Genomic DNA, 27,454 nt, shown 5'->3' with positions numbered 1-27,454 from the left:
CAGCTCACAACTTTACTGCTTTGGTTCACTCTCATCACCTTCATCACCCTCATTTGCTGTTTTGAGCTAAACAGCTCATACAAACCTGCTGCACTATAGAGAAAACGCAGCTAAAAGTAAGTGGATATTGGATTTGCATATGTAGAGTGGCAGCAGAGCACTCCATTGAGTGAATCTGTGATTAATTTAATTGTTTGTGAATTCATGTAGATATGGAACGCTCTGTTTCTTCAAACAACAATGCTCTCATTTTCCTTTGAAAGTGTCAGATGGGATTCACAAACCCACACGAAGTAACTTTTAATTTACTGTTGGACTAACTGTTGCAGAATGTATTTTGCTCTCGTAACTTTCACTGTTGGGGACTTAAATGTTGGTCTTTTACTGATGATACTTGTTTCTTCCTAGCGTGATGCTATACTTCTGTGAATCCAATTTTCATATTAACTCTGCCAAGGAGGTCATGCTCTTAGTTTGTCAGCTAGGGGTGTGCCATATCATATTGCTCACCATAATACCCATATAATTTCTAATATCATATGAAAAATTCATTTCTTGTTGACATATGACGTCATTCTGTTACCCATGGCAACAACAAGCATGGCTGAAAGTGAAATTATTGCTGACTCTGTGGTAGTTCCAAAAAGAGGAGCAGCTTTAGTAGTGTGGAATAAACTATGGCGTCCTGAATGTTGTATGAACAGCCCGGGACTTCTCAGACACTTTTAGCGAGTTACCGCTCAGAGGGAACTCATTCAGCGGCTCCTCTGGCAGCAGCACAGCATCTCTTCCTCTACTTTCTCGCCGTGAGCACACTGGAGTCGATGTAGTTTTGTCATAAACCTTTGGGTGCGATAGTTGTGGTATCATAACAGCCTGTCACAGGTTACATCGTGATGATTAGAGGAGAAATGGCAGAGCATAAAGGTCCAGGTGGAAAAAAAAACCAACTCAGTCATTTAGGATTTTGCTAAAAGAAGGAAATCACCTGTTGATTTATATATAGAGATCCCAGGGCACATTTTTTGTATTTGGGAGCTGTTTAAATGTGTAATTTGTGGTAGATTTTATTTTGTTGAACTATTAATATTGTATACAGAATCTGAATCTCACTCTGAGTTACTGTTGTTGATCACAAACTAAAGAATGAGAGATTATTTTTGTTTAGTTTTTACTGAATATTTGAAGGCAAACTGAAACGATTTCACTTAACTTTAAACTAATTGTTTTACTAATTTGTCATATCATCAAGAATATCGTTATCGCAAAAATACGATGAAATATCGTGATAATATTTTAAGGCCATATTGCCCACCCTTGTTGTCTGTTGTTTCTCTCTCATTAACATTGTGAAATAGGGCTTTTGGCCTTGGCAGAATCATGCCATCGTAAACATGCCATAAATTATAGTAGAGTTCAGTAGTGACAAAACATAGCCGATTGTAGAACTTCAATGACTCCATATCACAGTCCACATTCATGGGTACCAGTAATCCTCTGGGGTAGCCTACCATGTATCATGGTTGCACTTGCGGATTTGCATATCACAGAGGACTGGATTATTGGTCTTGGTTGAGGTCTGTGCTCTCCGAGTGCCCTTCTGGTTATTGTAATGATTACATCTTTGGTCTATGCAGTTTATTATAATCTCATAATTTTCTGTTTAGTAATCACTATCATTGATCGTTTTGAATCCTACTTTAATTCCTTCCTTCCTACCTTCCTCATCATTACATAACAGTGCACTCTCATCAACAGATTTCACAGGGACAATTTCAACCAGGGACTTAGTTCTTTGGTGAGAAATAGTTGCAGTCAAAACAGTCCACAGTGTTTTCTTTGGGTTATCCAAAGTAACAAGGACATTGTGTCTGGAAAATTATTTTTTAAATGTCATTTTCAATGCTTCAAGCAACACAATTGGACCTCCATTCACCTCCGTTGTATGAGGCCGTAAGCAGAAAACCCACAAGCCCATTAAACCCAAACTATTGGAGTAGCCACTGGATAACTTGTCCGGCAGAAGCCCTTCAAACATTTTCCAAACTGTTCCTGTTAGTAATACATTAGCAGCGTAGCAGCGATAGAGTGCTGTAAGTATGTGAAAAGTTGAACTGCTTCCCTGGACACGGCTGTCCCACTTCAGTCTAATGTGTCTGATAGTGTGACTCATATATATCGGACGATAAAGTAAGACAACCCCAGAGCAGAGTGGAGCACTGAAATACATCAGGGACTAAAGATAGCGTGATGGAGGATGTGAAAAGTGAGATGTAAAGTGAGTGACAGTGTGTGTGCTTTATGTGTGCATGTAATGCATGTACATACAGCATGCATGCTCCCGCGTGGTAGTGATACGTTTGAATGTGTCAGACTGTCGGTCTATTTTTGAGTGTCGTCCCGGGGGGTGAACGTGAGGCAGCGGGTGCTTGGCAGGCTGAAGGTCAGACATGATGCAGTGCAGAGTGAGTGAGTGCCGCTGGCCCCTGCTCCTGCTGCGGCCTGGATATTATTCTGGTACATTGACCGGGGATGTCTCACCGACCTGGTGTGCTTGATTTGCCTTTATTCATCAAACAGAAGAAAGCAGAAAGCAATTTAAGTCAAGCCGACAACAATGAAAAGCAGAGTTGGGGTGAATTGAGCTGTTGTGGCACTCTGGGTGGCAAAGTATTATGCACATTTGACAAGATGACAGTGTTTTCTTTTGCACTGACAGTTTTCCCACTTTCTCCGTTAAGCTGCAATACTCCTTGCATTTTGATGAGTATCTCAAGTTTTCCAGTGAAGTCTGTGAATACTGTGACATGACTGTGTATTATCTGTACTATCTGCATGATATATAATGCTAATTTCTGTGTTCACATAACATTGTTGACCAACCTAACTCTATAACACTATGGGTAACTGGGTCACTTTTCTCAAAAAGTCAGGCAGTTGCATTGTACGCTTTGAGATTGTGGTACAACTTGGAATTTTATATTTTGACTCCAGCTCCATCATGAGATTTTAAAACCTTTCTCCTGAAACAACACCAATGTGCTGCATATCCTTCCATGAAAATCGATCTATGTTTATGATGATGGCATTTTTACAAGCTTCTGGCAAAGGTTCTGCTGAAGCTGAGTGGGCCGAAGTGTAGGCAGTCACACCAGGCTTTGCAAGAGTGAGAGCTACTTTGTACAAAGTTGACAAACAGCCTGGTCTTTGTTAGTTACTTTCCTGTGTACAGTGTGGGACCCAAAATACTTCCACTGCTTCTCAGATGCTTTGGTGTTGTTGTTGTCCACTCAGGACAGCTTTGCTCGCTAGTGTCCTCCATTTTTGTAGCATCTTGCTTAAGCCTAGTTTATAGACAGGTGAAAAGGGCATGCTGCAGGTTAAGCTGAGGGCAAACTACTTCAAATGGCCTGCTGCCCTTGTAGACTGTTAATAAACAGTCTGTTGCATGCATAGACTTAGAATTATGAATTTGAACAGGTAATAACAGTTTGAACATTAGCTCTGTTTGAGCATATGGTCGGATTTTGTGTAAAAGTGATAGCCCTGATGTTAAGGGCTTAAAACCCACTTGGTTATGGTTAGGAAAAGATCATGTTGTGGCTTAAAATGCCTGATTTTGGTGGCAAAATCACAACTGGAAATGCTGCCATTGTCTCACTAAAACACACCCAGTTTTTGTGGCACAATCACAGCTTGTCTAGCTAAAAAAAAAAAAAAACGGTTTTGTTGTTTGTTGGTCAGCTTGGCAGCCATCTTGCCTAGGTGTCATGCCACCCACCATCCCCTCTACCTCCAGATGACAGTCAGTTTATATACACGTAATCAGAACTACATCCCTCTAGAAATGTTGGTCTGATACATATGAAGTGTACTAATATGACGAATCTGTGGTTCAAGAAATATAGAATAGTAACATTTTCTTGCAGTGACTGGGCTGTGGTGACCTTTCTCTGCACAGGTTGAACATTTCTAATGATAAAAGGTCTTTGTGTTGGTACGTAGGACTGTATCGGCACGTCACTAGTACTGGCTGATATTGGCTTCAAAATGAAATATCGGAATTGGCCAACATGCTGATAATATTGGTACGTCATCGGTATCGGCCGGTATCCACTTTGAAATAAACTGAATCGGCCAACGTGCTTTTTCTTATTTTGTGCAATGAATATACATATATATATATATATATGTATATGTATATGTATATATATATACACATATATATACAGTACAGGCCAAAAGTTTGGACACACCTTCTCATTCAATGCGTTTTCTTTATTTTCATGACTATTTACATTGTAGATTCTCACTGAAGGCATCAAAACTATGAATGAACACATGTGGAGTTATGTACTTAACAAAAAAAGGTGAAATAACTGAAAACATGTTTTATATTCTAGTTTCTTCAAAATAGCCACCCTTTGCTCTGATTACTGCTTTGCACACTCTTGGCATTCTCTCGATGAGCTTCAAGAGGTAGTCACCTGAAATGGTTTTCCAACAGTCTTGAAGGAGTTCCCAGAGGTGTTTAGCACTTGTTGGCCCCTTTGCCTTCACTCTGCGGTTCAGCTCACCCCAAACCATCTCGATTGGGTTCAGGTCCGGTGACTGTGGAGGCCAGGTCATCTGCCGCAGCACTCCATCACTCTCCTTCTTGGTCAAATAGCCCTTACACAGCCTGGAGGTGTGTTTGGGGTCATTGTCCTGTTGAAAAATAAATGATCGTCCAACTAAACGCAAACTGGATGGGATGGCATGTCGCTGCAGGATGCTGTGGTAGCCATGCTGGTTCAGTGTGCCTTCAATTTTGAATAAATCCCCAACAGTGTCACCAGCAAAACACCCCCACACCATCACACCTCCTCTTCCATGCTTCACAGTGGGAACCAGGCATGTGGAATCCATCCGTTCACCTTTTCTGCGTCTCACAAAGACACGGCGGTTGGAACCAAAGATCTCAAATTTGGACTCATCAGACCAAAGCACAGATTTCCACTGGTCTAATGTCCATTCCTTGTGTTTCTTGGCCCAAACAAATCTCTTCTGCTTGTTGCCTCTCCTTAGCAGTGGTTTCCTAGCAGCTATTTGACCATGAAGGCCTGATTCGCGCAGTCTCCTCTTAACAGTTGTTCTAGAGATGGGTCTGCTGCTAGAACTCTGTGTGGCATTCATCTGGTCTCTGATCTGAGCTGCTGTTAACTTGCAATTTCTGAGGCTGGTGACTCGGATGAACTTATCCTCAGAAGCAGAGGTGACTCTTGGTCTTCCTTTCCTGGGTCGGTCCTCATGTGTGCCAGTTTTGTTGTAGCGCTTGATGGTTTTTGCGACTCCACTTGGGGACACCTTTAAAGTTTTTGCAATTTTCCGGACTGACTGACCTTCATTTCTTAAAGTAATGATGGCCACTTGTTTTTCTTTAGTTAGCTGATTGGTTCTTGCCATAATATGAATTTTAACAGTTGTCCAATAGGGCTGTCGGCTGTGTATTAACCTGACTTCTGCACAACACAACTGATGGTCCCAACCCCATTGATAAAGCAAGAAATTCCACTAATTAACCCTGATAAGGCACACCTGTGAAGTGGAAACCATTTCAGGTGACTACCTCTTGAAGCTCATGGAGAGAATGCCAAGAGTGTGCAAAGCAGTAATCAGAGCAAAGGGTGGCTATTTTGAAGAAACTAGAATATAAAACATGTTTTCAGTTATTTCACCTTTTTTTGTTAAGTACATAACTCCACATGTGTTCATTCATAGTTTTGATGCCTTCAGTGAGAATCTACACTGTAAATAGTCATGAAAATAAAGAAAACGCATTGAATGAGAAGGTGTGTCCAAACTTTTGGCCTGTACTGTATATGTATACATATATATATACTTCTTTTTTTTTTTAAGATATTTTTCTGGGCATTTTTAAGCCTTTAATCGATAGGACAGATGGGCGTGAAGGGGGAGAGAGAGGGGGAGTGACATGCAGCAAAGGGCCACAGGCTGGAGTCGAACCCGGGCCGCTGCGGCAACAGCCTTGTACATGGGGCGCCTGCTCTACCACTAAGCCACCGATGCCCCTGCAATGAATATATTTTACATACATCCCATCACAATAGGAGTATGCATGTATAATATGATGTTAATTCCACCACAAAAGAGACTTGATGATCACTAAAATTAGGTGGCGAAGAACGTGGACATATTGATATTGGTATCAGTTATTGGTCAAATGCGTTTTTACATATTGGCGTATCAGATATGGGCAAAAGATCAAATTTCATACATTCCTGTTAAAAAGGATGAGGACAAGTATGTAATGTAAATGTTTAAGACCCTGCATGCCCATGATGAATCCACACAGGTGATGAGGTCTCTCGGCAGGATGGTATTGGTTTGTATAGTTTGTGCTTGATTGAAGTCTTCCTCACTCCCCTGTTTTTATCAGTTAGGACGAAACAAATTACACCTTAATAATTGGATATGTTCCAGACCCAGCCAGTAAAGTGCCGGCTAGCGCCAGTCAGACTTGGTTTCCATTTTGGTATGCAAAGCAGCCTGGCAACGTGCCACTTTTGCCATCTTGAATTGACAGCACAATGTGCTGTGTTGTTCCTGCCATGACAAGTCAAAGGCTGTGTCTGAAATTCACTATTCCCTACACTCAGTCATTTACTACATAGCAAGCTGCATATTTTGGACATAAATCCAAAATGAGATCTGATTACCTCGTTATTAAAAAACAACTAATCATATCCAGTTACGTAAGTCTATTATGTCACACTGCACTTTGTAAACCTCCAACATATCTACAGCTATTTAAAGATCCCCATGTCCGCATCATGAGAAAATGGCTTTATGTCATTGTTTATTCTTGTATTGATACTCATACAGTACCACTCCCACACCGTCAGCGTCAGGGAAATAGATTTTTTCCTCTTTGAAGTGTGATTACGATTAGTTTTGTGTGCGGTGGCTTTGATAAAAGAGACAACTCATCTTGCCCACAGACTCATCTCACCCCGCCCCTCTCCTACTACACAGGAGCTGATTATGAAACTATTAAGATTTAGCATGCTATGTAAGCTGCTGCGTTATTTGTTCTTAGTCGTGCTCCTGCGAGCCTATTTAAATCAAGATTATTTTCTGGTTCAATCGGTCTAAAAAAAGAAATGTTCTGTGGGCGCTTTCAAGAATAGCAGTTCACATTACAACAGCAGAACATGATCTCCCATTCGACTGAAGTATAAATGGACTCCCATGAATTGAGCTGCAATCATGCAGCCCTCGAAACATAAAAATGCTCTGCAGATGATTTGCTTTGAGGTGTGGATGTGTAAAATTAAGGAGCCGAAACAGGCAACAGGGAGTTTAGTTAGTTAGTTAGTTAGTTTTCGATCAGACTGAGGATTTATAAGGAAATCAGCCCACTTTTGGATCTGACTGTGCGTCCATATAAAGATGTGTTTTTAAAATGAAAAGGTTTTTCTTTACACTTGTGTTAAACATCTAAAACTTGTGAATAGAGATGTTGTACTTCACTCTACTGTGGCTCCAGTTTGGCTCACATCCTGCCCTTATTTCTTTTCTATTACCTTTCTGTTTACTTACAGAATTTTGTTGACATTTTAATGTTGTCCCAAGCTCTCCTGTGAGGCTGCTTCTTGGAGTTATTTATGAGCAGGGAGAGAGGTAGGGAGACCGGCATCCAAATCAATTTCTGCCGGTTGTCATTTACAGAAAAGGACTATTGACAGCCTGTTGTTGTTGATTTCTTTTTTTCTCTGCACTTGTTTTTCACTGTTGTTATTTTCCTGGAAAAAGGAAAATACAATCATGTTATGTGACTCTCCTCCCCCCTCCCCCGATTCAATTTGGTTTCCTTTGGTTCTTGTTTGTTGCTGTTTTTCTTTAGATCTTTTATTTGTTCATTTCTCCCATGAGTGCTTTTCTTTTCTGTCATTTAAGTTTGTCTCCGTGTACATCTCACTTTCACCGCCTATCACTGTCTCCATCATGTTGCTTATTGACAGTCGATACCCAAGTTAATGGCGTGTGGGGGCCTGTGTGGCTGCATGTCTGTGATTTGTACAGTGTGAGTGTGTATTGCTCAGGCAGCAGGTGGTTGTCTGAAACAGATATGGAAGCTATAGCATAACTCTCTTTTCATCCATCCTTTAAAGGGACAGTTCACCCTAAAATCAAAAATACATATTCCTCCTCTTACCTGTAGTGCTGTTTATCAGTCTAGCTTGTTTTGGTATGAGTTGCTGAGTGTTGGAGATATCAGCCATAGAAATGTCTGCCTTCTCTTGAATATAATGGAACTAGATGGCACTCGGCTTGTGGTGCTCAAAGCGCCAAAAATATACATTTGACAAACTCCACAGCAATGTCTCTTTCCAGAAATCATGACAAGGTTACTCAAGATAATCCACAGACCTTGTTGTGAGCAGTTTCATGTAGGAACTATTTTCTGTCGACCAAACTACATCTGTATCACCCTGCAGAAGGAAACATGCGTGTACTGCTGCCTCACCTAGCACCACTTTAACCCTTTTCCACCGAGCAGTACGGTTCGGTACGCATTTTTTTCCGTTTCCACTGTGAAAAGTTGTGGATCGTCCCCCCTCTGTTGGGGTATCTAGCACACAGATCTGGTATTAAAAGGTGGAGCTGTGAACACTGCAGTCTGTTGAATGGTCAGCAGTGGACGGTCACTCTGCTCAGGGCTGAGTTGTGTCTGGTTTTGTAACCACTGTTTATACCCTGTCAAGTTTTACATACATTAGTAAACTATAACTATCAAATGAAAGTATGTGTTGCTGCCTCTCGCAGCAGCTGTAGCCGACAGCTGGCGACTTTTAAGGTGAAACGTTTACTTGTAATATTACCCAATGCATGAGGTGATGACATGAATCTATCAACACACCTTGAATTTCAATATGACAACTTGTTTTTTATTGTCTCTCTTAGATGACACAGACTTAAAGTAATGAGTGGATCTTCAAACAATATATATTAACTTGGACGGGATTATGCGAATTGCATATAATCTAATCCTTACTCGGAGAAAAAAAAGCGGCGTGTTGTTCCTGTGGGCTACAGCCGACTGAGCTTGCCTTAGAAGGACTAAATGCACAAACCCACTACTTTTAAATATCCCATGGAGAGAGACTCTCACTGCAGCCTGGTCTGTTTGTTCTGAAAATGTTGGCGTCATTCTGCGGACAGTAAACGAGGTGCAGACTGATAACAGAGGAAACACAGTGAGTGGTGGACGGAGCAGTGAGTGACAACAACCCAACCCACATTTAAGTGTACTGTTTGCAGTGGAAACGCTGGGGTCTAGGTACCATGTCTGAAGGGTTACTTTTGGTTCCAAAGGTACCATACCGAAAGTGTTTGGTGGAAACAGTGCTTTAGCTAGCTAACGTTACAGCTCAGCCGAAGAAGACGCCATTAATGTTTACGTCTTGTGTTGTCATGAGCATGAGCCTCTCATCCATGAGTAGAGACACCCCAATCTGCATTGATAAACAGCATTACATGTAAGAGGAAAAAAATCTATATGTAGGATTTTGGGATGGACTGTCCCTTTAAAAGTTGCACCCTTCCACCACTTGTTCTCATCAGAGTAGCCGTGAGGATCTTATGGCTTTATATTAATGAAATAACAGAGAGCTCTTCCTATCCTCTGGTGAAGAGAGATCATTTCCTTCTCCCTCTTTGTTTGCCTCAGAAAATGGCACCCACATCTCACAGCACTGTGTCTCTGAGACCACCTCAGGTCCTTCCCCGCTTGTTTTTTTCCCCCCTCCTCCTTGTTGTGTCTAGTGCTCCAGCAGCGGCGATGCCAGCACGCAGGTCGGAGAGTCCGCCTAACCAATCCAAAGATTTGACCTGATTTCACAGCAAAGCAATCAGTGGAACCATCGGCACGTGTCGCTCGGTGCATCCTCGTCCATCCCCCTCCTCTCCCTCTGTCTCTGTCCCGCTCACACACAGCTATACGGCAGCTCATCTCTCCAGCTCCTAAACTGCTGGACTGGGTTAAAACATTGAACAGCTGCTGGTGGCCCACCAGATGTGGGCTGTCAACCAGAAACACACTATGCTGTCAGCTCCCATGTTTGGACAGTGTTTGTGATGCTGTTTGTAAAAGCACATAGAGTACATAAAGCCAGCTTCTGTTAGTTTATTTATTAACTCATTTACATATTGATGTTGTTTACATATTGAAAGGTGTTCTCACAGCAGGTTTTATATCCTACGAACAGCAAATTTCCCCACTGTACCCTACAGAACATTATATTCAACAACTACTCAACAAGTAACTATGAATGACCATCATACCTCACTATATTGTTTGGCAATAACTCCAGGTTTAATTAACTTAAATGTTTGGGCTCCACGTGAGGTCCAAACTTAGTATGACAAAATACATTTGGATAGGACTGCAGCTTTTTTCTTTTTCTTTCCCTTTTTTTCATTATTGACTAAACTGTCAAATAGTTTTTTATGGTTAATCAAATATTGATTTAGTCCATAAATGCCAGAAAATACTAAAAGGGGCCCATCAGTATTTTTTAGGAGATGAGTTGTCTTTTTCAAACAGCTTGTTTTGCCCAGCCAACAGATATTTAATTTATAATGGCATGAAAACAGAAAAAAATGCAACAAATCTTCACTTTAAAGCAAAACATTGACTTCATATTTATTCGATTATAAAAACTGTTAATTATATTTCTGTTGATCAACTAAGTGATTATTGAGTGGTTGTCTTAGCCCTCACAGTGGATCAGTATTTAGTATCAGTTTCTAACTGGTCATCAACAACAAACTTATAATAAACCTAATAGAATAATATAATTAGTATAAACATCTGCATAAACAGAACGTTTGTGTGTAAACAACTCTACTGTGGTGCATTACAAGGGGTGGGAATCACCAGAGGCTCCACGATACGATATTATCAGGATACATAAGTCACAATACAATATTATTGCAATTTTAAACCTGTTGCAATATGCTGAGTATTGCGATAAAATATATTGCGACCTATTACCTTTTTTCAACTGCAAATTATGTCCCCAAAGGCAAACTTCGTCAATATCAAGAGTTTTATCAAATTAAATAAAGTAATTTGTCTGTTCATCTCACTTCAGTCATTTTTATTGCAGAAAAATGTATCTAGTCAACTGAAAAAGCAACTGATTATATTATTCTAGTAAGCTACCAAAACTTTATTTTGTCGATACCTTGTGTCCGTGTAATGATATGATATTGCCACACAAAAATTTCAAGATACTATGCTGTATCGATTTTTCCCCCACCCCAATGCATTATCTCCCTTATATTCGCCAGTACATTGAGTTTTGTTATTGTTCAGTGCTTTCCTCCTCCAAAATGAATACATTTAAAGTTGCATGAGATTATTTTCATTAAAAACAATTGAAACAACTTTAAATACTTATATAACAGTTTCTATGAAACCCATATGGAGCATCACCATGTTCCTGATAGAGAAGGAAAGTTCACCATGCTTTAATTCCCACGGCAACTTGACAGCTAATTACCAGAGTTGTCTGAATATGAAAACTTGAGTATTTCTCTGTAACTATAAATATTTATTAATTCATATTCAAAGTTTGTAGGAAAACATTTAGGTATTATTTATTATGAGTTTAACACTCAGCTAATCTCCTTTATTAAATCTGTGAGGGATGGTTTGTTCAGATTTGACAGGCAACTAGGAATGCACTGATATGTCGGCTGAACATCAGTATCAGTCGATATTGGCCTTGTTGACTGCTATCAGCCTATTGTCAAATAAGATGAGACTCACCAGTGGCAGTGCCTGACGTAAAAAAAAAACAGGATGCATTTGCTACTAAATCCTGATTGGTGCTCAGAAGTACATGACATCACTTTTTCCACCTGAGCCAAACCCCTCTCTACTCTTCAAACTAGTGAAAACAACTCAACCAACTCACAGAATTTCTCAGCTGAAATAACTTAAACTGTTATAATTTCAGCAAAACCTTTGTGATTATATACAACCCTGATGTGATATACAGAAACACTGAAGTTTTGCCACATGTATCGGAATTTAATATGTCCTGCTTGTACAGGTTATTGCTTCTAAGTAGCCTCAGTGTACCTGGGTTGAACACTGAATGAAATGGTTAATTTGATGCATCACATCCACTTTTCGTTATGTTTGATGTGATATGAAGCATTTGTTGATGGTTTTGTTGTTTAGTTGAATGTTGTTTTGTATTTTATGCCTCTGGGCCAGCACAAGCCATAGAGTGCCGAAGTCACGCCCCTTCTGGTAGAGCTCATGGGACCTTAGATCGGAAAAAATATGAATGGCAGTGAATGGGGAGAGCAATATTATCTTTTGTTCCCGTTTGAGTTGCGACATGAAATCTAAATATGTTGTTAATGAATTTAAAACATAAATTTTAAGGTCAGGAAAGTCATACTTTGTGGTAAAACTGTTGAGATATAAGCTTTTTAATTAGAAAGACTCAAGAGTACACAGGAGGAGGCCGCTTATGTGACGTCATAGCTTTCGCTCGCTTCCTGCAGCTTGGCCTCCCCCCTGAAATTCCACTGTTTTATGATTAATCGATTTATGATTGAAGATGTCTGTGTGTTTTGTGCAGTCACTCCAAGCTGCTGGAAGCGAGCGAAGGCTATGACGTCACATACGCGACCTCCTCCTGTGTAGTCTTTCTAATTATGTTTTTTCAAAAGCTTATATCTCAACAGTTTTACCACAAAGTATGACTTTCTTGACCTTAAAATTTATGTTTTAAATTCATTAACAACATATTTGGATTTCATGTCGCAACTCAAACGGGAACAAAAGATAATATTGCTCTCCTCATTCACTGCCATTCATATTTTTTACGATCTAAGGTCCCATGAGCTCTACTGGAAGGGCCGTGAGTTCGGCACTCTATAGCTGGAGGCATTATGTTTTCAGGTTGTCCGTCCATCCCATTCTTGTGAATGCGATATCTCAAGAAGGCCTTGGGGGAATGTCTTTAGTTTGGCACAAACGTTCACTTGGACTCAACGATGAACTGATTAGAGTTGTGGTGGTCAAAGGTCAAGGTCAGTGTGACCTGGTATCTGTCTCATTTTTATGATTGCAAAATTTTCCAAACACCCTGAGGGAATTTCTTCAGATTCGGCACAAACGTCCCCTTGGATTCAGTGATGAACTGATTGGATTCTGGTGGTCAAAGGTCAAGGTCAGTGTGACTTCACAAACTACGTTTTTGGCCATAACTCAGGAATTCTTTTGCTAATTATGACAAAACTTCACAGAAATGTCTAATAGGTTATAATAGGCATTTTATATCCAAAAGGTCAAAGGTCAACTTTACTGTGACATAATGTTCTGCATAAACATTTTTCTGACCATTACATAACGTCTTATCTCAGGAACAGAAGGGGAGACATTTGTTCAGATACTGAATTGGTGACTAATCTTGGGTGCCCAGCTTGAAACTGTGCTGATTGTATGTTTCTGGCTTGAAGATGTGTGTGAAGCATCCATGTTTTCAGAGACATGGATGTAAACTGTGAGTGCAACTTGACTAATTCTAGTCTAGTGTTTATGTGAAACAGTAGACGTCCTGGGATGCAAGACGACTTTCAGATTCTTTGCTGATAACAAAGTGAAATCAAATGAAATCAAATCAGTTGCATATGCACATTTCCCATGACAACAGGCTCATTTTGTTAATAAGGAGAAAAGAGTTACACTGTGAGTCGGCCTCTGGGAGTTGTCTATCACTGTTAATCAAAGCCCGATTGCCAGAAGTCGTGTAAAACTTATCTGTCAACATTTCTCTCATCCAATTCACTAAATGCTGCAGCAGCCACATTCCCTCCCTCACATTTCATCCCGTCAGCTCGTCTGCGGAATTCAAACCACCAGATAAAACAAACGCCGGGCTTTGAAGGAGCGTTGATCGAGGCTACTTGTGCTCGTCATTTACATTTGATGGCTGGTGTCTGCTCCTCAGGAATTCATGCTGTCCTTTGCACTTGACAGAACCTCCCTCTCTTTCTTTCTCTCTTTCCATTTTCACACACCCTCTCACCACTTATATTCCCTCTACGCCATGCTGCCTCCCCGCGCCTCTCTGTTCTCCCCCGCTCTTTCTCACCTACACTCTGTAGATCTGTCTCTCTGCCCTGTAGACACTCTTTTATCCTCCCATCCCTCTGTCTCCCCCTGGCTCCCTGCGCCTGTACTTGGCTGCTTGCTTTATAAATAGCTTGGCCTAGATTACAGCAGCTGCATTGGCGCTGGCACCAGGGGTTGGTTTGGCTGGGCCAGGAGAGGTAGCCTGGTGAAACAAGAGGTTGGCAGTGAAGGGATGGAGCGTGTGTGTGTGTGTGTGTGTGTGTGTGTGTGTGTGTGTGTGTGTGTGGGTGGATGGGTATCTGTGTGAAGATCATGAGGATAGTGCCCCGCAACCGATCTGCATGCCTGCAGTGGCCAAGCTCCAAAGTTTGTTTTTTACACTGTCATTCCTCCCATTCTTCTGCTGTCTCTCATACACACACACACACACACACACACACACAAACATAAAGCTCTTATCACTTGTGCGTCTGTGAGAGCTGTTATCACATTTTTCTGCATTTCTATTTTGGGTGAATTCTTGTAGTGAATAAATCTCTTCCAGTGAATGTGTGTGTGCGTGTGTTCAGCTTGAATGTGCACATGACGTCGCACACACACACAATACATATTTGCATGCATTCCTTTATTTGTCCACGTGTTAATATGTTGCATTGTTTGATTCATGCATTAACATACGTATGTGTGTGTGTGTTTGGAGCATGCGTACATCAGCCCACTGTGATGATCCACTGCCCTGATTTCCTCCCTCCTGCTCCTCTGCAGAGCGCCACTTCAGAATACAAATTCTGCTCGTCAGTGAGTCTGAGACACAGCGTCTCAGCCTTTGAGCATCGCTGCTGCCTCCTTCTCTTCTCATCTCTTATGAAGTGCATCATGCATGTTAGAGACTCTGCAATACCCAGATTTCGACTATTGTGCCTTATCTGTAAATTTATGCTGCATTTACATCACATTAGTTCATTGTTACATGCACATGAGGAAACAGAGGGTAAATGAAAAGGAAAATCAGAGCAAAGATTTCCATCTGCTTTGTATTTTTATCTGCATGATGCAACACACTCTAAAACCATAAGAATACGGAACTGTACTGTGGCTTTCACTGCATTACTACAAATTTAGCTACAGTGTATGTGGATTATCCTTTAAGGAATAGTTTGACATTTTTGGGAAATACTCTTATTCCTCTCTTTGCAAAGCCTTAGATAGAGATAGATGCTGGTTGCCTTTGAACAGCGAGCTCTTTCCCCGTTTTCAGTCTTTGCAAATCTAAACTAACCGACTGCTGGCCCAGATTTACAGAGGAGAGACTGGTATCAATCATCTCATCTAACTCTCAGCAAGAGCACAAATACAGTGTTCTGCAGTACACATTGTAGGTGTGTGAATTTATTCCAGAAATGAAATATCAGCCATTAGAAAAAGTGACATCCTCCTATTTAAAATAATTGTTGGTATTAGAGTAAAACACCTACTGAGACTGTTATTAACACGTCTTACAAGGTGGCAGTATTTTGAAAGGTTATAATCATCTGCATTTTGTGAGAAATGAGCAGTTTCTGTTCTCAATTACGAATTCTTATTTGAAATGGATGAGGAATGCGATGTATTTTCCGACATGAAGTCTGGTTCGGGGCGTGCTGACTGTGAGATCTAACAGAGGGAATTGTGAATGAGGAGAAGAGAATCGAGAATGAGGAGGAGGAGAGCCGCAGAATGAGGCCAGAGAGCAAGGAAAGTGCTTCATCATCCACAGTGAGCCATCCTGCTTATCAGCTGTGACAAAAGGGATCAGAGTGCTTTGATAACCAAAACATTTATGTATACATCCGATGCACTGTGCTGTATATCAGTGGCAAATAGTATAGAACTCTATTAGATGAACTCAGTGATCCCTTCATGGACACCATACGTCATGTGGATGCAATTTAACCCTATCGCTTATATTAAAGTGAATAATGCATTTTTTCATACAGTTGAATTGTAAATGTTGAGGTCACTTTGTTCAAGTTTGCATTTGTACCACAAGCACTTGAAGTGGCAGGAGGTGGATGTTTTCATCACTTATCTATTATATTTAGGAAACTGTCTCAACAATTTATCCATAGGTTTTAGCTACTATTACTATTGCTACCATTTATGAATTATCTTTTGCTGTTTCAACCATTTATGCATGAGCGTAAGCTATTTCAACCATTTAGTATCTGTGTTTTACCCAACTATTTCAGCCATTCATTCATATCTTTAGCTATTTCAAGCATTCATCCGTAACGTTAAGCACACTATTTAAACCATTTATTAAGTTTTAGGTAATTTCAGCAATTTCATTATTACCTTTAGCTATTTCAGCCATTTATCCAGAAGTTTTAGCCAACTGTTTCAACTATTTAATCTTCATTACTATTTTACTCTATTACTGTTTCAAACATTTAATCTTTAGCTAACTACGTATTTCACTATTTATTCATAATCTGTAGCTATTTCAACCATTTATCTATAACATTTAACATTTCAACCATTTATCTACAACATTTAACATTTCAACCATTTATCTATAACATTTAACATTTCAACCATTTAACTGAGATTTAGCTAACTATTTCAACCATTTATCCATAACATTTAACGATATCAACCATTTATCTATAAATTCTAGTTAACTGTTTCAACCAATGTTATTCATTATCTTTAGCTATTTCAACCATTTATCTATAATGTTTAACTATTTCAACCATTTATCCATAGGTTTTAGCAAACTATTTCAACCATTTAACCATGAGTTTTAGCTAACTGTTTGAACTTTTCATTCATTATTTTTAACTATTTCAACCATTTATCCATAATGTTTAACTATTTCAACCATTTAACCACGAGTTTTAGCTGTTTCAACCATTTATCTATAACATTTAACTATTTCAACATTAAACTGAGATTTAGCTAACTATTTCAACCATTTATCCATAACGTTTAACTATATCAACCATTTATCCATAAATTTTAGCTAACTATTTCAACCAATGTTATTCATTATCTGTAGCTATTTCAACCATTTATCTACAACATTTAACATTTCAAACATTTAACTGAGATTTAGCTAACTATTTCAACCATTTATTCATTATTTTTAGCTATTTCAAACATTTATCCATAACGTATAACGATATCAACCATTTATCTATAAATTCTAGCTAACTGTTTCAACCAATGTTATTCATTATCTTTAGCTATTTAAACCATTTATCTATAATGTTTAACTATTTCAACCATTTATCCATAGGTTTTAGCAAACTATTTCAACCATTTAACCATGAGTTTTAGCTAACTGTTCGAACTTTTCATTCATTATCTTTAACTGTTTCAACCATTTATCCATAATGTAACATAATTTATCTGTAACATTTAACTATTTCAACATTAAACTGAGATTTAGCTAACCATTTCAACCATTTATCCATAACGTTTAACTATATCAACCATTTATCCATAAATTTTAGCTAACTATTTCAACTAGTGTTATTCATTATCTTGAGCTATTTCAACAATTTATCCATAATGTTTAACTATTCCAACCATTTTTTCATCATTTTTATCAATTTCAACCATTTATCCATAGCGTTTAACTATTTCAACAATTTGTCCATAACGTTGAATTATTTCAGCCATTTATTTGTAAGTTTTAGCGAACTATTTCAACCATGTAATCATTATCTTAAGCTATCTCAACCATTTGTCCATAACGTTAAACTATTCTAACCATTTATCCATAAGCTTTAGCGAACTATTTCAACCATTTAGCAGTAAGTTTTTAATGTGACTGTTTCAGCCATTTGTTCATTATTTGTAGCTATTTCAACCATTTATCTTTTTTATTATTATTTATTTTTGTTAATTCAGTCATCTAAAGCATATCTGTAAACATTACGCATTCATTTATCCATTATTTTTTGCCAACTCTTACAACTTCTCTGCTTGCTTACTAAGTAGTTTTAAAGGACTTTCAATCAGAGTTGGTGGTGTTCAGGTGTTTCAAATGACTCAGGCAGAGGTGTGAACTACACAGGCAGCCTCTCGTAGCTAGCTTGTATGAAATACATACATTTTTTATTATTAAATCCTGTTTTTATTATAATTAGCTGAGCAACTCCACACACCTTCCACACGTCCCGTGACAACAGCAGTCCTCCTGTTACAAATAGACCTACTCCTGGCTGGGAATCACTCCTTTAGAGCACAGCAGTAACACCTGAGTAGGTTAAAGTAGCCAGACTAAATTGGAGGTTAAGTATAGACAGAATTTGAGTTAAGCACCTGCTCATCTGAAGTTTTCTTTCAGCAAGACACTGAATCTCTACCATCTCTTGTTGACCCGAAGCTTCGTAAATAGGGGCAGTGAAAAGAGAATTTTTCCAACAAGCCATAAATAAATGATCACAGCATTTGGCGAGCTAAGGCTACATTAGATTCCAGAGAACAGAGTAGATTTAAAAGAAAAGACGACACAGGCACACTGTTGTATTACTTCTGAGCTTGTGATTAATGAGCTGTAAGGGTGATTTTGAAATAAAATCTAAATCTGTCAAGTAACATCTTCTCTGCTGCTCTGCTTTAAAGAATAAAACAGATTCACTCCCAGCAGATGAAGCCACTGACGGTACAGTTCAGACTGCGGCCAGCATGTTACAGTGTCTGAGATGTGGTGTTTTTGGCATTTCGGGGCGGATTGTTCCAGACTGGGTGACTGACTGATGCTGTCTGGTGGAGGAATGTCACAGTCATCCTCACATATCTCAGTCATGTTCTCCGTCTGCACAGCGTGGACAATGCCTGACACACACGGACATAAATAGCCCTTACTGCCTAGAGCCTTAATATTAATGGCTTATAGGGGACTTAGCTGTCTCTGCCGGCCGGGCAATTATTATTATGAAACGGAGGGAGGGAGAAAGATGGTCTGAGTGATGGAAAAAAAGACATGGTCTATTATGCAATGGCATAATGTCTGTGGGAATTTTTGGTCTTCAGCTGAAGTGGAAACTCGCACTGTATCATCATAATTAAGAGAAAAAGGAGCTGTGGCAGCAGTGGTTCAGTCAGCTTCATCAGCTGCTTTATTGTGAGTGATAAAGAGCCGCGGTACAGTTAATCTCCGATCAACAAGTCAGCATTAAAAGTACAGTAAAGCTCACTGAGAAGTTCTTTTAAAGTTTTCATATCGAAGTCTTTCCAGGATCTACAAGGCATCCACACTGAAGACTCTAAGCCCCATATTAGATTGTCTATTAATTTTCAGCATGTACGGAGACAACAACGCTGGCAATAAACACATCAGCGTGACCGTCTTATAACCATGTTGTTTGTCTGTTATTCTTAGACCCATGAAGCCACATAACATGTCAAGTGAAGGCAGCACTGATGCCAAAGCATGCAGCTGACAGGCATGGTTATGCAATCATGCCTTCATAGGAAAAAGAGTGCAGTGCTGATGCCTTCACTAGGCATTGTGTTTTTGACGCATGCTGCTATGGATGTTTGTCAATGAGTATGTAATTCAAGCCTATACAGAAAGATATTTTATGGTACGTTATGCAGGCCCACAGGAAGAATGCCGGGCTTTGAAGCCAATCGTCATAGTGGCTAAACAGTGGATTTACCGTTTCCGGGCCATCATGTGATGCCATTAAGCCCAAAAAGACTTTTTCCCATAGACTTTAATTGTGAAAAACATGTCTGTAAATCAATGGATACATTTTTTCTGAATGTCACAACCTCCATAAAATGACCCATTTTATTATCAGAATTTGATCCATTCTGAACGATAACATTTAGAAAGTCTAGAGGAGCTTCACGATTCAGTCATTTCACTCCCATTGAAGGTGGCAGAGCCCTGAAGTGGAAGGATCCAGCTTGGCTGGCAGAAGTCTAGTGCACTTGCTTTATTGGCCCAATGATGCAGAAGCAGCAGTGAGGGCCCTGGGCATAGTCAGTATAGGCGAATGCTAAGGGCGCCATCAAACATAGAGGGCACCACAAATGGGGGAAATGTTTATCTTTTACTATTTTTTACCAATACTATTACTGGTATTATTTTTTATATTACATAAGGCAACAGTAAACACAAAGCAAAGCCTACTAAATCGTAGAGAGGCCTTTTTCTTGGGTTCCTGCCACCCTCTGGCTCCCGTCCCTAGCTTGTTACACTTAACCTGCTCTCTTGGGGAGATTGGCAAGTTATGATGTCACGTGAACCCCGAAACACACTGTATCATTATCATGTCAAAACAACAAAAGCTCTCTGGTGTCCACTCAACTAGCACTACACTACTGAGAGGAGTTTATATGCAGAGAAAGAACATGAAAAAAAAAACAAGAAATCCATGTTGAAAACGGCAGGAGGAGAGCTAGTTATCGTTTCCTCTAAGTAGTCGGTGGTCGCAACCAACAGCTCACGGATGTTTCATTTATATACATTGTGAAACGTTCAAGTGCCAGGGGGAGACTCGCTGAGGCACCAAATGTGCTAGGGCCAGCACTGAGAAACACTGGTGATCATAAGAAAATTTTTATATGCGGCAGTTGAGCATTTGTGGCTTCATGTGGCACTGAGCAACTTCCACAGGAATGAACGGGTCCTGTCTCCAATGCTGTATCCAGTTCTCTTTATACATCCATGATATTATGTGGTAAACAGCTTATCAAATATAGCTCTTGTATAATTTTTGATCACAACGTTATTATCAGTAAACGAAAGCTGTTGCTTGTAATGCTGCTGGTACACGGGTGATGGACACAATAACAAGAGCACATGCACAAAAAAAAGGTGGGAACCACTGCATAAGATGCAGTGGTTCCCACCTTTTTTTTGCTTGTGACCACTAATACAAAGCAATATATACTTGCGAACCTTACCCTCACAAGGCGCACGTTCTTAAGTTGTGAGCAGTTAAATCATAGAGCGACTTTTTCCCTTTAAGTTTTTCATTTAATTACTTTTAATGGGAGCCGAAGAGCTGTAATATCACAGTTTATCAAGAGAAAAAGCAGACTAGAGAAAAGTAAACATAACTGATACGATGAGCCAATCGACAGAATGGCCAGCCATTTTTATTTAGTTATTTATTAATTATAAACACTGAACATTTATAGTTCCTCAAACTTTCCTTCTCAGTTATATCTTTCTTGATTTGGACTGATATAAAATGTATTCATATCACATTGGACTGTTTGTGATGTTTCACTTTCTTTGGTATTTTATAGGCTGAAAATATAATTGACAGATTGTTTTAGAGCTTCAGTGGCTAATCAATTAGTTGTCAACTATTGAATTAATCTCCAGCTAATTTTATTATTGTTTAATTGGTATGAGTACCTTGACAGTAAACTGAATATATGCTTGTTGTGGGCAAAACAAGAGATCTGAGGACGTCATCTGGAGCTTTGGGAAACACAGATCAACATTTTTTACCATGTTCTGACATTTTATAGAGCAAACAACTGAATGATTAATTGACATTGAAAATAATGGTCAGTTGCAGCTCTAGGTTGAGTGTCCCCATTTCGGGCGAGGTGCTCAGAGTCCAAATATGCCGTGTCATCAAGGTCTTCTTGAATCGCTCTTAGTCTGGCCCCTCCCCTGGGACCACTCTGCCTTTGGAGACCCTACCAGGGGCTATTAGCCCCAGACAACACAGCTTCCAGGTTCACAGGGACATGTAAACCCCTCCACCACATTAAGGTGGCGATTCTCAGAGGGATTACATATCTCATCTGGCCTGGGAACGCCTTGGGGTCTCCCAGGAGGAGCTGGAAAGCGTTGCTTGGGAGAGGGATTTCTGGGGTGCTTTGCTTGGCCTGCTGCCCCTGTGACCCTGCCCCGGATGTATTATTATTCTTCAATATCACAATCACTTGTCAGTGTAGTGCAGTATTATTTTCTCAGTCATGTGCAATACTGCTTCTTAGTTCATTGTTAGTAACTCTTGTACTTATTGTACTCCTGTTGTTACTCTATTAGGCTCTGGTTTTTGCTTCTGCTCCTTGAAAACACTTCTTATCTTGTATATTTTGCCAGATATTTAATACTCTATTGTTCTAAAACTGGGCTCAGTGAGTGACCCTGACCCGGGGAACCCACATCGTTGAAATTGTGGTTACTATACTTAGTGTTCTGTAATTTGCAGCAGTCTCCGGCACAAGAATTTCCTTAGGGATAAGTAAAGTTCTATTGAATAGAATTGAATAAGTGGATGAAAATGGATGGATGGGTATCACCACAAACTATGACCTTAAAATTGCCTCCATTTCTCAGATACAGCCTTAAAAACAGCAGCTATTGAAGGGCTTTTCGACTTGACTGTATATTACATAGATGCTCCTGGTGTTATGTCCATCCCCTGTGGAGATGTGCTTACTGCACTGTATGTTCTGTATATAGGAGCATCATTCAGAGGCATGAATGGTAGATCACAGGCTCTGTGTAGGAATGCAGAGACTTAGTCAGAGTGACACTGATGCTGAAATAGCTTGATGTACACTTTGGCTGATGAGCTGAATTTTTCCAAAACGGTTGTGACACATTTTTTTTATCTCCAGCAGCTCAGTGAACTTAAAAAAACACACACACACTTAAAATACATGAAAAAGCGGAATAAACCGGACCGTGAATTCTGCAGTGCCCCGTGCACGGTTCGTCAAGCGCTGTAGTGGCGTAAAACACGACGAACGTGAGGAAGGTGATGACGTCAATGTGGAGCCAGAGGGGAGGGCAGGAGGGGGGGAGAGAGGGAGAGACAGAGACAGAGAGGGAGAGAGTTTGTGCGGTTGCTGCAGCATCACTCTCAGCAGCGCGTCAGTGCAGTCAAGAGTCCAGCAGCAACTCTCTCAGCTGATCCAAGCCAACACACCAGTCAGCTGGACTTAACCTCAAGTTTGTGGAGGAAGAGCCCGACACACTCTTTACCTGCTGCTTGAGAGGAGGAGGAAGACTTTTTACTCCGTTTTTTTTTTACCTCCCAACCACGAAAGGGAATGCCATCGATAAATATGAAACTGGAGATGGTGACCATCATCGCCTGCGAAGTAGACATCGAGGTGTTTACATCAGACAAAATGCAGGTATGGTTTTCACCACCCAAAAATAAAAAATACGCACGCTGCAACTGATCATTACGGTGTGCCCTTGTGCAGCAGTTTGCTTTGGACCCGACTGCATGCTGCCCTATAGACGTGCATGCATGTGGTGACGTTGAATGCAGCCCTGTCTGTCAGACGAGGATTTTTATCAATGGGAGCCGCAGCTCCCCAGCACACACGTCCCGCGACGCGACGCGTGCACGGCACAGTTGATTGACGCTTGATGAATTGCAGAAATGGGGGAGAAGACATAGCAAGAATGAGACACACACACACACAAAAAATCCTTAATGCACCAATTGTATGGTTGTGTGAGTTGATGCGCAGGATGAATGGGAGGGTGTGATGGAGAGAATTGTCCATGCAAGGCACATGCAGGAGGAAAAGAAGTGAGGCAGTTTTAGACGCAGTGGCGGACAGAGCCTTTTCTCTTTATCTTTGCTCGCTCCTCATCCCAGCAGCATTGCAGGTGCACTAGGGATACCGAAAAAGAGCCAATGAAAACATCATATTAATGCTAACATACTGTTCAGTAATACAAGCATCATACTCTGAATGGCTGGGGTTGGTGCCACAGGGGGTAAATATGCACTGTAGGTAATGTGAGCGTTTCTGTTCTGTGCTATTGAATAAAAACTGACCAAACTTGCACATTTAGCTCGATATAAACTCAGCACTGACTAACCCTAAACACTCCCTACAGTCATATTTTATTGACTTGTCCTGAGGGCAGGTACAGGTATTTGATATGCCGCCTGTCAGTCACAGAGCAGAAGAGCAGTTGCACTTCAGCGTGTTCAGAGTGAGCCCGGGGCTCACCTTTGGCACCGCAACGTGCCAGTTTTGGGGCTTAAAAGGCCACACAGATGGTCCGCCAAAGCTTGGCTCACCCACTAAACCCTTTGGAAATTCCATGTCAGAATATATTCCCTCACCTGCTCGTCTGCTTGTCTGATTTGACTCATCACCAAAGAGACGCAGGAAGGGGGGAGAAAGAACAAAAGCTGAGCTACAGTGCAGCTCGGTGTGTGTGTGTGTGTGTGTGTGTGTGTGTGTGTGTGTGTGTGTGTGTGTGTGTGTGCTCGGAGAGACACACATAGTTCGCCACAGGCAGCCAAGTGTGTAGGTGCTCCTCAGTGCTGATGTGAAGGCTGAATTCAGCTATTTTTTGCATCCAAAAGCAGCAGTTGCAGGTTTTAAGAACCCAGTGACCCCACCCTCATCCCCACAGCACCTTGGTCAGCCATATTTCATCACTTTTATGCAACTCCATGTGCACTGCTAACCTCACACAAGCTGCCCAGGGGGGTATGTGTGCATATATGAAATGCCGTACAGATTGTGTATGTTGTGACATGAATTGCACGTAAGAACAGCATGCAACTGTAGTTGGATGTCACTGAAAAATATCCTTGCATATATGAGGGTAACAAACAATGCATTTCAGTCCCTGACCCGCCCCCCTGTGGTCTGCGTTCCCTCAGCAAGGCCGAGCAGCTGCTGCGTGTGCTCCCAACTCTCATTACACTTTCTAACCACTGCAGAACAGCCAAGGTGAAAGACACTGGTGTGTCACCCTGCAGTTGTCCTGTAATTATAGGATTACAGTCATAATCTTTAAAATTTCCCAGGGGCTGTGGGTGAAAGAAAAACAGCCGCCTGTGAAACCTCAGAGGTGTTGATCATGCAGGTTTCTGACCATGACATATTGTGAACGTCTTTTTGTTTGCAACACAGGGCTTGTGTCATTGTGTTGCAGTGACTTGGGACACACATGCCATTTATTTCTTTGTGATTCTCTTCTGTTAATTCACCGCTCTCAGATCAGCCATCCTCCCCAGACAGCCTTGACACAGCCACAGGCAGGACAGTCTGATCAGAGCGCAGTCTTCTCTAAAGCTTCCTGTCAAGCAGCCCTTATCAGCCCACCTCTTCGAGACTCACCCAAAGAATAGGGGGTCCGTGCACAATTAAAAGAGCAGACAGAGGGCTGACTTTAGAATGGCACAAAGAACACCGCTAATCCCGGTTTCTGGCACACAGGGAGTGATGGAGAGCATCGGGGCAGAGGGCAGATTAAAGCAGGGCACGTGGGGAGCGGCCTCTGATTGAGCTCACCGCCCCGTCAGCCTGCTCTTGTTTTTTTTTATTATCATTCAACAAGATCTGAGCCTGTCTGAGGCCCCTGTTTTTATTAATATCTCCAAATCTGAAGATGAGAAATGGTAATCTCAAGGCTCCTGTTTTATTTCGAATCACACGAGGTGAACTAATATGTGGATTGCTGCTATTTATAGGCACTTCACGGAACGATTAGGCAACGGCAGCGGCGCTTGAATGGGGCGACATGAAGAAAATAAGTGAATGGTGGGGTTTTTTAATTAGAGGAGATGCTGTGCGACTGGCTGTGGTGTTTCGGAGCCATTGTTTTGACACGGCTGAAATGGCCCTGCCTTGGCTCCATCCCAGCTGGTTACATCATTAATGAGCCAAACACAGAGGCTGTGGACAGAGCAGGTTGTTGTTGCAATAATGGCAGAGCTGGTGGTACAGTAGGCTTTCATACCAAAGTGCTTTGTGTCCATTTTGGACTAAACAAAGGGGCTATTGTTGCTGCGAGGCCAGGGCTGTGGGCAGACGCGGTAGTGTGTGTACAGTCGTCACAACACTATCATTACCTGGAAAATGTAGCAGCATCAGCATATGATAGCACAGGACACATGGTGAAGGTCATAGCACGTCAGCAGGCAGTGAGTGTATTACAGAGTGTGACGCAAGCCTTTACAGTTACCTCGCATGCTTGATTTGACGCTGGCGTTTACATCTAATTTATTTATTTATTCACCCACCCGTTTGATAGTTGCCCATTTATTTCCTCTTTTATGCACGTATGACTAATTAATCAGCCTGTCAACCTGCTCTTTCTCTTGATAAGTGCTTCTCTGGCTGCAGTCTGTCACCGAATTAAACGTGTTTTAATTAGGTGGCATGGGGAGAAAACAGGATTTTGACATTATGACCCATTCATACGCCGTTATGGAGGAACATGTTATAAAACACCACAGGGACTGAGCCGCAAAGGACAGCTGTTTTCAACTTAAGCCTGCTCTCCCACACACAGATGACTGTAGTAACACTGACACAGTCACACACTCGACAGTCACACACACACACAGTCACAACCACAACAGTGAGTCAGCGGACTCACAGACCTACAGATAAACACCTCTGTCAGCAAATACACACGACTCCCAGCCGAGGACGCCTGGAGAAGTTTCCGTCCACCTGGGTCACTTTCCATTTGTCCTCCTATCTCTCTTGTCTGTTTTATCTGTCCCTGCGTGTCATGTGTCCGTTCTCAGGCAGAAGTTATCCTTGTTATGGGGAAGGAGGAGAGATTTGGTGACTAATCTGCTATTTGTAGTTGTAGTGATTTTGCTGACGTCTGTGATGTTTTCATTCTTTCCCACCGTCTTTTTTTTTTTGATACACGCCCTTACATAACATGTTGTCACTCCTTTTATTTTGTGATGGCTATTTTGAGCTTCTAAAGCCTCTTTCCTACTGCACAAAAAAACCCACTAACACCCACTTACATCTGGGCTTTTGTATGTAATGGGAAAGGTAACAATTGGCGTTCACACCAGGGTCAAATGACTCTGCAGTAGTCACGAGCATTTATCAGCTCCGGCTCTGATCGGCGCTGATGGAAATACAACACCCAGTTGAACACGCTAATTTTAGCACCTTTACTGGTAAGATGCGATGACACACCACTACAAAATACTGTCAGTCTCCGCCCAAGTGTCACTTAGACATCGTTCCAAAATTAGTCTGCACTTAGACTGAAAGAGAGACTGAATAAGTAAAAGATATATATATAAAAAGAAGTAACCACTGTAATATTTCTACTGACCTCCATACTACTTTCTACAGTTTACTAACCTGTTTTTCGCCATGTCCGTTTTGTTGAACGTGACACACCAGTAAAAAAAAAAAAACCCAAAAAAACAGAAAGGTATGCTCGTCTGCCGCAGAGCAGCATACAGAGCTGTAGTCTACCAGAATTGGGAAAGCCTTTTCTTAGCAGGCTTTCTCGTGTTTAAAAAACCTGTGTACGTGCAATAATTTGGGTGGAAAGGGGGTATAAGCAACAAAGAA

General features: G+C 40.9%; 1 protein-coding gene across 2 annotated transcripts in view; it reads left to right on the top strand.

Annotated features, from left to right (window-relative positions):
* Window positions 1-27,454, top strand: part of rcan3 (regulator of calcineurin 3) — a 67,648-nt gene that overhangs the window by 10,383 nt on the left and 29,811 nt on the right. Inside the window, exon 1 of one of the 2 annotated variants that reach the window (XM_033643542.2) lies at window positions 22,994-23,275. The exons of the other annotated variant lie outside the window; for it this stretch is intronic. Coding sequence (XP_033499433.1) covers window positions 23,189-23,275 — 87 coding nt within the window. The 5' untranslated portion in view covers window positions 22,994-23,188. Of the gene's footprint in view, window positions 1-22,993; window positions 23,276-27,454 lie in introns of those variants that run through there. 2 annotated transcript variants of the gene reach the window in all.

Source organism: Epinephelus lanceolatus, chromosome 15 (genome assembly GCF_041903045.1).
Source record: "Epinephelus lanceolatus isolate andai-2023 chromosome 15, ASM4190304v1, whole genome shotgun sequence".
Taxonomy (NCBI): Eukaryota; Metazoa; Chordata; class Actinopteri; order Perciformes; family Serranidae; genus Epinephelus; species Epinephelus lanceolatus.
Note: the sequence above shows the minus strand (reverse complement) of the source record. Positions and strands in the feature narration are given on the sequence as shown.